The sequence below is a fragment of the Molothrus ater genome, chromosome 1 (assembly GCF_012460135.2).
Source record: "Molothrus ater isolate BHLD 08-10-18 breed brown headed cowbird chromosome 1, BPBGC_Mater_1.1, whole genome shotgun sequence".
Taxonomy (NCBI): Eukaryota; Metazoa; Chordata; class Aves; order Passeriformes; family Icteridae; genus Molothrus; species Molothrus ater.
In genome coordinates, this window is record NC_050478.2 from 111,023,803 (window position 1) to 111,037,439 (window position 13,637).

Sequence of the window (13,637 nt, forward strand, 5' to 3'; positions counted from 1 at the left end):
TAAACTGACTGCTTTTTCCTGGATGATTCATAAGGATTGTTGACAATCAAATCAAGTGGGGCACCACAAATGTCTGCTTTCTAATTAGGCTCATCATTCTAAATAGTCACAATGTCATGTTTAAGTTATTACAGGAAATAATTCATGCTTCCGTGGTGTGAACATGAAGAAATTATTTTAACCCACTTTCTTGCTAACTGTGTAATTTAAGAAGGAAACTTTCAAAGGTTTTTCAACTTGTTACAGTTGCAATCCCTTTGGCTAACAGACACACCATGAATAAGAGTTGCAGGAGTTCTGTCCTCAGGAAAACAGACTCTCCTGCAGTTAAACCCTTAAGCATGTTCTTTTGATCCTTACTGAACCTAAGCTGTCTAGGTATTTCGAAAGTATTCCAGTTGCAAAATCCCTTTTGTTATATTTAATGCTCCTTATCTTTTTAGTTGGCATTACACTACCATCACCCTATTTCATAATTAGAAAATCACAGGGTGTTCAAGATTAACTTCTTACACACCTTGGAAAAATAGAGCCTGAATTTATTAGTATGCTATAGAAGGATGAGCTGCAATCTTTACTGTCTAATTAACAGACAGTAGAGGGTCTAATACATCAATGTGCTACATGATTAATACAACTGGAGGTGCCATGGGGCAAATCACATCTGCTCTCTGGCAAAACCCTTGTGTGCTTGAACCTTTTAAAAAACTCTTAGTTCCATGAAGTATTAACTGATTTCTGTTTCTCTGGGTCTAGCCATTCATTCTAAAAGCCTTAATAGAAACAGCAAATGCTTTAATACAGCAATTATTTGGATAATAAATGGTAAAAACCACATTTCTATAAAGCTCTGTTCAAATTTCACTAGGTCACTTGAGACCACTAAAATGCTACTCTTGCTCAATTCTGCTGATAAAATCAAAGTTCATAAAGGCAACAGAGGGGAGTTAAATTTATTTCAGTGATACCGGCATACTCCTGTGTATTCCAGTGGGATTTCCTCCTTTTCCCCTCATTGTCCTGCATCCCCACCAGAGATAAATGAGCTGGGTTATAACAATATGTTTTCAGCTCACAAATGCACACATTTTTAATGTCAAGTTCTTCTTAATTTCTTATAACACAGGAAGTACATTTTACAATGAATGGTAATGACTTATAACATAGGAAACACATCTTCCAATGAATTCTGGTTGTGGAATACAGAGAAACTTGTGTTGCCATTAGGATTAAACAGGCATATGAAAGGCAAGACCAGAATCTCAAGCCATTGTTCTCATGAGTTGTTTTTTCTTTTTACTTGGTTCAGTGAATTTAAGGTTGCTTTTTTTTTAAACTCTTCTAGAATCTAGTAAAAATAGTCCACGTGGATTTTTTATTGTCACCAGTTTAGAAACTAAAAAATAATTAATTCATATCTGAGAAGGGATGCATCAGGATGTCTAAACTGAGTGAAGGATCTTCTCCCAGTCATCAAGATGCACACTTGTACTGCCCAATTCTGAATGAACATAAATGCAAAACATTCTTCAACAATTCTTTGAAAATTATCCCAATTTCCCTATTGCAATGCATTGTTCAGGAACAAAACCATTATAGTAACTTGCATTCCTACTGATATTTTACAAACAATTATAGTGTGGCTAAGCTATATGGGAACATTCAATAACGTTGTTCTTCTTCTGGTAAAATGCTGCAACTATTAGGATAAATTACCTACAAAGGAAGTTTTGCATTGACAACACTCCCCCTTCAGTCTGATGGCAGATGAATACCCACCCATCTCCTAAACCAAAGGGCAAGTGCACAGTAAAGCCTCTACTCATCTCCCACGCCAGAGTGCTGGAGGGGCTTTTCTGCCTCATTGTTTTCCTCAATATTATTATGGGAATAAAAACAAAGTCTCTGAATTGAATTACTGAAGTCAGTGTCAAATCTTTGAATTTCTTTTTTCTCATCGCATGGTCAAGTTGTATTTTAATTCTTCAGTTGGGTCATATGAACACTTTCCATGAAATTACTTTGAGGTTATGAATTAGGGTTTATGATTTTCCTGCTATATCAAGAATAATCAACACCTGAATTACAGAATCCAAAGACGGCAGATCCAACAACGCTCTGACCACATACATCCTTTTTTTGTTTGTACAAAGGTTTCTTTTCAAGTCTGCTCCAATCTAAACATTTCCTGTAATGAGGCAGATGCAGAAGTCAGTACTTCCTTGGAGATCAATAAAGTTCATATTTATTTGAGATACAGCTTGCCTTTTTTTTTTTTTTTTGCCAACAACAGCATAACTGGCTGCTGGTGAGTGGTTTATTTTTAAAAACTGCAGATTGCAATGCATTCAAGAGATGGCATCTTCCAATCATTATGGTGATCATGGTAACCACTCTCATTTTCAGCTTCTGTGAGGAACGCCTGGCTGTCTCAAGCAAGTCCCCTTGGGAGAAAATGAGACAGTGCTTGCATAAAATCATATGCACAGCACAGAGAGAGAGCCATGCTGTTGTTAGGCAGCATATGCTGCACAAAAATAATCTGTACTAAGTAAAACCATCCGTGTCTTCAAAGCTGTTTAATGAAAGATGTAATAATGAAAGATATAGAAAAGAAATGGATGCCTTTTCTACAGCAATCAGAAAAAAAGAAACCAGCCCTTTCTTTCTAAAGAAAAATCTCAACACACTCACGCCTTAGACACGGCTAAATATTCTGCAACATTTTTCTTTTATCAGATGTCTTCATTTCAGCTTTATTGATTAATATGTATTTTTAAATGAAAGTACACACTATATTTAAAACAAATTCTTACATTAACATGTTATGTTTTTATTAAATGAAATTCTTACCTTAATAATTTTATTCCAGATGGGCTGCATAATATACACAGATAAAGGATTTGTATCCACAGCACTGTACTGTGAGGAAAAAGCAAGCATGTTAAACAAAGCACTGAACAATGGCTATTTTTACATGTCCTTCAGCATCTAAGAGCACTCAGTGAGACTGGTGTAAATTTATTTTACTCTGATTTGTACAGGTTTTATTTCATTTAAAAGCACTGGCCTGGTTTACAATTACCATGTTAGCAACTCTATGTATTAACACAAAGGTTTAGGCTTGTGAAATGGCAAACAGCTCTGCAGTGACATTTTAATTTAAAATTCTTATTAATTTTACAACCCTATAAAATTCTGCATTTCTACAGTATTTTGGATTTAACACCTTTATTTCCACTACCAGTAATGCACAGTCTGAGCACCAGTTCATTGCTAGTATTTAGGATAGATAGTGAACATGGAAAGTGTTTGTAGGTGGAATATTATCTTGCAGAGATACACAGCTTTTGTCATAGTAACACAGTTGCATTTGCACTATGCTAATTCATGTAAGGCAATATTACTATAAAAATGAGCTCTAAAATAGCACAGTTCATTACCACAATAACATTTCTCTATTGGACAGACTTGAAAACACATGTGTTTTATAAATTCTAGTAAGTACATATCTATATCTTTTGTAAGCAAAATATTTCAGAAATCCAAGGCCACCCTGAATTGCTGTTGTCTCATTTTTCCTCAGAGGACAGTATCAAGTTTTATCCTGCCTTGAGATTGCAGAACACAGAATAATCTTAGGAAGAACTTGATAATTGATAATATCACTCAAATTGATAATATCACTCAAATTGAGTGATAATATCACTCAAATTGATAATATCACTCAAAACCATGTACTTGAGCCCTGACAGGTAGACATTGGAAGAAGTTATCCGTCATCGGGGTGGTACATGTAATTATTTCAGAAATTCTTGGACTTTGAAAGTGCATATATGGCTTAACATTGCTAGGATGATGCATATGACTCACAAAGATTCAGATATATCTATATATAGCACTGTCCAAACATCATGTGCAGAAAATGGGAGTGAGATGGGATGTGTTAGACCACAGTTTGACAAAGCTGTTCACTTGCAGAAGAGCTGATGACAAAGAGTCTCCTTTCACATAACTTCAGCTAACAGTTAATCGTCTCTCCATAAATATAGTTAATTTATGAACCTCTGTAAGCCAACCACTCTTTGGAGGAGACTGCATTCTGGAAGTACCTGTTCCAAGTCATTAATTATCAAAGCAACTTGGGCACTTGTCTTAAACTCATGTACCTACATATGAAATGCTTAGGAACTCTTCCATACATTTCCTTTTTTCTATCTGAATACAAAGCATATGTCTTAATTACCTTCTGGACAAAACAAAGCATTCACATAGTAATTTTGTGTGTTCAAGTTTAAATCACAGATCATAAACCTACCATCTAATAAAATTATTCTAACACAGCTATTCCCTGTAAATACATACTGACAAATATCAAAAAAATCATCTAGCAGTAACTGGTCAGACCAGACTGCCTAAATTTCCAAAGGGAATAAAATTTTCAGTTTAATGTAGTGTACATCACTGATTTTAATTTTTTCTAAAAATGCTCTATGTATGTATGTATATATGTTCACTGTATGTATGTTCACTCTGATGTATAATTTTTCTCTGTTGCTGCCACCCACATTACTTAATACACAATGCAATTTTGTCATCAACAGATTTTCCACCAGAATATATATTAGAATTCTTAAATATGTTACTTCAGAAAAAAATTAATTCACAGGTAAAACTTTACTTTTCATTATTCTGTATGTATTTGCAGGCCCAGATTCTGTATTTGTCTTTCAAACACTGATTATTACAACTGTTTGCAGTTTTGATAGTCCAGCTTGCATGTGAATTACCAAAACCTGTGGGCTTTGCTTACATTTATGCCAAAATTAACAATAATACCAAGCTATAAAATACTTATCCCAACAGACCAGTCAGCTACCACTTAATTCACATGAGAACTATGGAAATCCTCTGAGAATGAAGAAAATTCAAAGGATCCATAAGCACTTTTGAGGTTCCAGGTAATCAGGAGTCTGCTCAAAATTTCACTGTGGCTACTGCCCATTTCTTTACCCCAGCTGGTATTCAAAGACTATGTGAAATATGGGACAATTTGCTGACCAGCAAATTCAATTAATTCAGCCATACCTGGATAAGAATGTGCAAAGGTCAAAATAAGGGAGTTTTACCCTTGCTTCTACTTTGGCATTCTCTTTCCCCCCCTCACCCCCAAGTCAAAGGCATTAATAAAATCAAAACATGCTAGTTAAACGACAACAGTAAAGCGAGGCTTTCTATCCAAAATATTCACTGGATGTTCAGAACTACTGCTTGCTCTTAGAAGAAAAAAAAGGGAAAATTAGTCTCATTTCTTTGAAATTGTTTTCTTATAGAGAAAACAAAAGAGACTATATAGATGTTACATAATTTTTGTATTTTCTTTACTGGGAAATGTAAGAGATCAGGTAGCTTTCCAACATATCTCTACATAACAGACACAAAAAAGAGACACAGTCAGCTTTTTGTTTGCCTCACAGTTTCCAAAGTCAAGCACCAAAAATCAAAACAGACCTTACTGGAAAAAGTTTAAAAAAGGAGAATTACTGACAGCTTTTGTCACCTAAAGACATTTCAAGACACACCACACTTCATCCTGTTAATTCCTGTGTCTGTGGCTGAACTGTTGGTCCTCTGGGCAGGGAAGGAACATTCAGCAGATGTGCAGAAGAATGGAAATTTGCACTTCCCTCCACAATAATTTGTTTTAGCCAGACCAAAGGAAACACCCATGGAAAAATAGTTTTCAGTCACGGCAAAAAATAAAACTTGACAAATAAAGTCTGCTATACCATTTAATACTCTGCTTTGTTCTGCTCCCAAGAAGCTACTAACCTCAAGGCCATGAAATCCTCAGGAGTTTAATGTTCATGGCTGCTCAGAAAAGCAAAGTACTGAGTAATATGCTCACATTATGACCAATGAACATGAATGCAAGAGTCCATTGAACCCGACAGAAAAAAAGCACTGCCATTTGCTATTGTGCAATTCTGTCATTTTCAGGGCACTTATACTAAAAGACAAAAGTGGAGAGGATAAGCGTGTTGGAGGTTTTTAAGTGCAAGGCTTATACAAGTACTCCCCTGCAACACTCCCCTGCAAACAGTTTCTGCCCTGGAAAGGGGATTGATTGTCCTTATACAAAGAAGAAGGGCTTGGAATAATCAGAAAGCTTCTCTCAATTATTTTTAAAGAAGTCGTAACAGTTGGGAAGGAATGGCAGTAGTAAGGGAATAGGAAAAATGGCATTGATTTCATCTTACTCCCAAAATTAAAAATGCCTCTTCTGGTTTTATTTAATAGCTGATATCTCCTTGAAAGTCATCTGCTTTCTCTCTCAGTGTTAATGGCTTCTAGAAGAGCTAGAAATGAGAATACAGACACCAGACACATGCACACATACATGGTGACTCGGGCAGCACACATGAAATGTGCTTTTACTTTGTATTCCTGCATCTTAATTTCCATCCAGGGGATCCAGCACAGGATGAAGTTTCTGCTGGTCACCTGTGTTAAAGGGGAAAGGAAACAAGATTAAGGAGGGGGAGGGGGATGAGGTGGGGGAAGGGATAAACAATTCAGAAAAGTAACAGGAAAACAGAAGAAAGAAAATTGAGCAAAAGCGAAGGTTTGGCTACACGGTAGAAAGACAACTGTTCTGCAGTGACAGAGCAGAGCCAAAACCAAGGGGCAAAAGCACTCACAGTGTTCAAGGTCTGCTCTGCTAAATACAAGACAAATGGTACCTTCTGGCTCACATCCACACAGCTTAGAAATACTTCCCATTATTGCAAACTGGTCACATCAGCACAGCACAGCATCTGCTGGAGAGGTGTTGGGCCTCATCATCTGGCCCCACACACCCAACACATCATTAGCATTCAATATATTTAGGTTCAAAGTATCTGAAATAATCTGGAGACTACACTGTAACCCAGCAATATGGCATTTTCAGAGTATGAAAGTGAGCCCTGTCTGCTGTGCGTGTTCAAAAACCCAAATGCCCATGTTGGAAGAGTGCTGAAGGATGGTGAAACCAAAAAATGATGTGCACTACCTCCAGAACTATTTCCAAACCATAAGCCTAGCTATTGCCTTGGAGAGACTTTGGAGAAATAAATAAACAAAACCCAAACAGGGAGTGAGCTAACCATTAATGAGAGCAGACACTGGATCTTCACGGGACTCCTCAGCCCTTCCAGCTTTGCATTGTGGAGGCATCACAAGAATAAAATTTTGGAATGACTGTAATTAAGAGAAAAATATAAAGCACATCTACACACACTTCAGAGTCAGGGGAGAAAGCAAGCTGCAAGAAACATAGTTGCATAACTACATTATATCATTATTTCAACCTCAGCTGCCTTTTATACTAACAGATTATTCCTTTCCTGTACTTAAATCATCTTGTCCCAGGTATCATGCCACTCAGTCATTTACATTCACAACACCTGTGTTTTGTAAATGACAGACAAAGAGATGGGAGGCATGACAATGAACTCTCTTTTGCACAAGGTAAGGGGTTTTTGTGGTTTTGAAAACTGGAAGATGAGACTCTCAGTCCAGGGTATGGACCAGTCGATATTGAAGAGAGCTCAGTGGGAAATCACCCTTCTGGGCAATGTCTTATGCAATGTGAACTTGGCTTCTGTGAAACCTTACACTTCAGGAACCACACAAAAATTAAAGAAAATACTGAAATACTGGCACATCTGTTAACAATATTCCATCCATCCTTCTGATTCCTAGAATACGTTAAACATGTGGAGTTTAACTCTACTTTATATATGTTTCTACAGGTTTGTAGTTATTATGGAACACAGTCTTGGATCTTAACAAAAGCTTCACACAGGGAAGAAAGAGAAGCATGCTACAAATAACAGAGCTCCACAACACTGTGGATGCCAAATATGTTCAGCACTTTAAGTGCTGATGTATTCCAAAACACAGTCCTGTTACTTCTAATAACAGAATTGCTTTACATTATATCCTCAGTTAGTTAATTATTCATAAATAATGGCTTGGGTTTTCTGTCTCTTCTACAATAATTTGGTGTATTCTGCATTTTCCCCTACCCACATATATATATATATATATATATGGGGTTTTTTGTTTTGGTGGTTTTGTTTTGTTTTATTTTGCTGTTTGTTTTTTTATTAGATCACCAATACCTAAGTCCAGGAGTTATAAGCCTGTACTAGGGCTGGATGCAGCTGCACTGTGAAGGAAGAGGCTGCCCGAGTTGGGCTCCTGAGCTCCTCTCTCCCCTCTCACTTTGCCCCCTTCATTTCCATTAGCCTGTGCACACTACAGCTAGAAAAATATAGTTAGATTTTCCTTCCACCTGATATTATTCATAGCAAATAATAGAACATCATGGTTTGTGCAATTCCACAATTCTGATTGGTATTGCAAAGTCATCAGGAAGTTGTTATGACTCAAAATGCTGTCCTGGGGATGTTTTGTTGCAAAGGTGTGTTTATCATTCACTTGCTCATTTTCAGGAATCCTGACACACATTGAGTCCTGTGCTACATCCTTTCCCTTAATGAAGTATGTATGGACCCATGTCCATGAGGTCACGGGCACGTAGAGCTGTGGGTCAGGACAGGCCACTCTTAGGGACTCATGCCTGCCAGTGGCACATCCCCTTGCTTGCAGAGCAGTGCCATGGCCTCAAAGTCACAGAACCATGGGTTTGGATCACAGGATCATTCAGGTCAGAAGGGACCTCAGCAGGTTTCCTCCTTCTCAACATAGGCTCAAAACCAAGTGCTTTATCCAGACCATAGAGAGGCGGACAGTCAGTGGGACTGGAAGTCAGCAACCAGTTTTCAACTCATAGTAGTTATATTAAGGAGCTGCCTAATTTCTCTCAAGGAGAAGGCTTACATGGGACATGTTCAAGCACTTAACAACAAAGCCAAAATAATTAATAAGAACATAGAAACATGATATTGAGCAAGGGGTAATAGAAGAGAGCTGCATATGTGCTGCTGTAAAGGGACAAAGGTAGAGGCTGGGCCAGAATGGTGAAAATATAAATCCTGCCAAAACCAAGACCTGCACACTCTCAAGGAACTGCACAACTGATCCTTAACTTGCTATTCAAGGAAGCTCTAACATAGCAAGAAAGTTGATTTCTACGGGTTGTTTTTTTTTGTGCAGACTGGACTTCCACAGTCCGTAAAAGGAAACAACAGCAGGATTTTGTGCTACACCTATTTCTGTGCATGTACAAACATGTATGTGCCAGCAGCCCTTTAAAGATCTAACAGTAGACCAAGTACCCATCCAGCTGGAGCTCTGCCAGAAGGTGTACCTAAACACCTGGGGAACCCAAAGTGGGGAAACCACTCCAAGCCCAAAAGGGAAGACAGATTAAAAGCATGTTGTAGTTTCCGTAAGAGCTGCAGAACAGTGGTTCTGTAGCACATACACTGAACCCTTGTGTTATCTAACATCCTGAGGCACAAGAGAGGGGTTACTTCACAGAAAGATTCCTACCTCTATAAAACAACCCTTAGAATAAGGGTTCCTGTAGATTTATGACAAACATTACACATTCAAATCACAGCTACATCTTTTCAATTAGTCTTCTATTAAAACACAGATGAATAAACAAAAATACATATGTATACATGTATATTCTACACATAAAAATCCAAAAAGCATCTCAGAATGCTAATATCTCTTGATAAAGCAATCAAATGAAATGATGCAGTTGGTATTTGCACTTTTTTGAGATTCAACAAGGCATACAACTCTTTATATTGAGCATATCTGTCCCAAAAGTGATCTAATGAACCTTTGTAAATTAATGGGTGTAACACTGCACTCAAAACCATGTACAATTTCCCATCATTGGGAAAAAAGTCCTGCAGCAAGTTACATCAAATGCAGCATCTCTGTGATATGATTTCATTAAGTTGTTGGTTCATTAGCATGTGTTACGTAGAAGGAAGATAATGATTACAGAACTCATGAAATGCTACATTGTCAGCTACAATCACAACAGGACGAGGAAAAAGAGGTAATGCATGCATGAAGATTGTCTTTCAGAATGACATATTCAGTTGGCCCATGGCTCTTTGAAACATGAGACACACGAATGCAGTGACAGATAATGTAAGAGTAATGAGTTATTTGGTTTATTTCACATACTATTCAACAACATTTAATTACAACTCCAGTCTTCCATCAAAGTAACATGAAGGAGACTGCAAGATTTTATTTGTAGAACAGTGGGCTGTTGACTCATGGTTTTATTGAAGCCAGACAACATTAGTTTTCACTGCCTCAAATATTCAAGGACACAGTTTAATAAACTCTGGTGGTTTGAAAAATCTAACTACAGCAGACACAGCTGATAACTGCATTCAGATAATATTTGGAATTAAATATTAGTGAAAAAAACCTAAAAATACTATGTGGAAAAACACTATATAATAAACATGTAAAGAAAGTACTCAATATACATAAAATTGTCCATGTGCAATGAGCATTATTGCAATGACCATCATTAACTGTCTCTTAAGTAGTTCCAAGTAAGTATGCAAATGAAAGTTTCTTCTCCTAAATTTTCAAAATCATGTAAACTCCTTGTGTTACCAGAGTAGAAAGCAAAACTATTGTTCAGTTAAGGTGAGCAGAACCCATGATTTTCCTAAATCTCATAGTTACACTTGTAGTCTTGGAAAAGCATAGACTTCACAGAAATCCAATCCTGAACTTCCAGACACTAATTCACTAGATTATACTCAACACACTTTGCTCTTCTGGTATAAGTCAGTGTAAGAGAAAGAGTCAGACCTTGAAACGTGATCACTATGCATCTGATCTTGTTTCTCTAACCCTCCAAAATGAGGCCTGGGATGTAATTTGAGAGATCTTCTAGTCCAGAGTGTTCACCTAATGCAAGATCACGTTCAGTATACATTAAGGATGCAGATCAAGTTTCCATGAGGTAATGGCCCCATTGCTTGCAGAAAGCAAACATGCCAGCACATTAAAAGAAAATACATTACCCAAAACTTTCATAAAAAGGTGTCAGCAACTGTTTGTTTATTAATACTCAACACTAGATTGTTGATCTTGCCTCAGAGAAATCAAGTCATTTCTTAAGACTGATAAAATGATTGCCCAATCCCCTTTAGTACCTGTTCCAGCAGGCCTTATTAACATAAGACTGACATAGCAGATGCCTTAAATTTGTCTTTGTGCAGCCAAAACTCACATCTTGTCTTTCTTTCAAAGGGCACTCTTTACTAGGCTCTTACTCCCACTTTACTCAGACTGTCTCACACAGCTCATCTTTTCTAAGCCTCTTGTTATTCATACTGTCATTCTGAGGACTGCAAACTGTGGGCCAAAGCAGGCAGGACACATTATTCCACTTGATACCTGATCAGTACATCAGCTACAGCAGTAAATGTAACCCTTTGACATATTTATGACACTTCCAGCTTAAGATCTTTTTTCCCTTTATTATAACAGCCACAATGCTGTCAACACTCTGATCCCCTGGTATCTTTCCTGCACTCTGTTGTCTCTAATTTTATGTTTTAAATGTTGATTTTCTTTCCCCCAAGCAAAACCTTGTTTACTGATTTTTTTCATATTGATTTCTGGCTATTATATCCCTTTTCCAAGTATATTTTAAATAATAAACCTATTCTTCAAAATTCTCAAGTATAGTGAAAATTTTACAATGTTCTCCCTTCTGTTACTTAATGAAAGTATTGAACAGCAATGGAGTTCAGACAGAGAGGTAGCTGTGTAAGTTGATAGAACTTCCTACTTTGACAGAAAACTTTAAATGTTTCCATTCTCTTTGAAGAAATATTTTAAACTCTTTAAAATGTTTCAATTTTACAATGATTTTATCTTAATTACCTCTACCTACTTTACTTGTGAGAACACGAGACAGTAGCAGACCCCTCACTGAAATTAAACTACTTGTACCTCATTTACTCTCCCCTCTTCACCACACCCTTTATCCACACAGAGCTACCTGCTAAAAAATGACTTTGAGGATAGAAACAATGTGGACAAAACAAGATGAAAATGTGGAACCTTAGATATCAAATTTTAATGTTGTATCTGATTTTTAAAATCATCTTTTCCAGGCCTATTATTTGAGTCAAGCTTCTATAGCTTGTTCTTAGATCTCTTTATTCTCAAACAGGATAAAGCATCAGTTTTCTGGCTTGAAGAACCTCTGTGCCCAGGTACTGTAAAAAAAGGTGACTCAAGGCAAATATGCAAGGGAAATCCTAAGAAATGAAGTGATGAGAAGAGACAATGGCAACAAGAGCTCACCACTGACATTACTGCATTCTGGTGAGAAGAATAAAAATAAAGAACCAAATTCTGCTTTTATCTGTACTCATCACCTGGTTGTTGCAGAACAGCTTGTTTCCAACAGAAACCCAAGCAGGCAGAAAAAACAAAAGGTAGCAGTGTAATTCCATGGCTGCTCTTCTAGAACTACAAAATGCTGATAAAACATAAAAGTAGGAACAACATGATCCAAGCCCTACAATTCCAGTTGGCTGTAGCTTTTTGGCCGTGTTGCTCCATGTCCTGGAGAACAGGACACAAACCAAAGACAAGAATCTTCTGTGATACAGTTGCAGCAAATCACCTGAGCATGCAACTGTCCTGAAATCAGCACCTGCCCCAGAGGCAAGAAGGTAGAAGAAATATCACAGCAGTAATATTCAGGGTTGTGTCTGAACTGTCTCACTGTCACATCTCCACCTGTTCTCAGTGTGCTTTTAAGCAGAAAAAGGAACACTGAATCTCTAAAACCCCATTAACAGGCAGAATGAATGGGAATAGATTAGTAAAGTGAAATAGCTAGTCCTGAGGAGCCAGTGCCTGTGCTATAAGGATTTCAGAAGGTATCACATAAGCTGGTTCCATTATAATACTAGGGACTGAATGTACTGGGGGTACTTGTGTGTTTGTTAGCTGGTTTAGGTTCATCCTAAGGGAATGCATTTTTGTGCTCTGAGGTCACTCTGTGATGTAAGCCAAAGCTTGGTAACTGGGGAAAACTTGCTTCAAAAGCCTAATATCCATGGACCTAACATGCTAAAGGGTGCTGAAATCTTTGCATTCATTAGAGGTCTGCCATTCCCTGAGCAAAGAACTGTGCTGGTTTTGTTGCCAAGGCCCTCCTCCAATTGCAAACAGGAGACAGACAGTGCCTGAAACATACAATTGGAGCATTCATGGCAGAGAAATGAATTCAGCTGTGTGAAAATTTTGAAAATTGAACAGCATTTTTTTCAGGCCATATTTACAAAAGCAGTTGATTACACAAATTATTTTTTTAAGCTGTGTTACGCTCAGCAGATAAATTGTGCAAAGTATGGAGTACATTAAGCCACTGAGAGTACTGTGAGTACAATGCTGCAGTGTGATGTACAACAGAGAGATGGATGCTACTAAATCTAAAGTTTCTATGCACATTTCAAATCCAGAAGCGTTTTAGCTCAATATTGAATGTATGCTTACAGATCCTTTCAGAGATTATCTAGTTCTTCACAGGGCCAACGCACATATCCCTCCACACTACTCCACACCTGAGTTCACCAGGAAACACAGGGCAGAACCATCGAGGAGGTTGTAAG

The 13,637-nt window shown here is 37.5% G+C and overlaps 1 protein-coding gene across 1 annotated transcript in view; it reads right to left on the reverse strand.

Annotated features, from left to right (window-relative positions):
• Positions 1-13,637, reverse strand: part of LOC118684370 (ethanolaminephosphotransferase 1-like) — a 56,859-nt gene that overhangs the window by 41,022 nt on the left and 2,200 nt on the right. Inside the window, 1 exon segment of the mRNA XM_036379188.2 lies at positions 2,854-2,922. Coding sequence (XP_036235081.1) covers positions 2,854-2,922 — 69 coding nt within the window.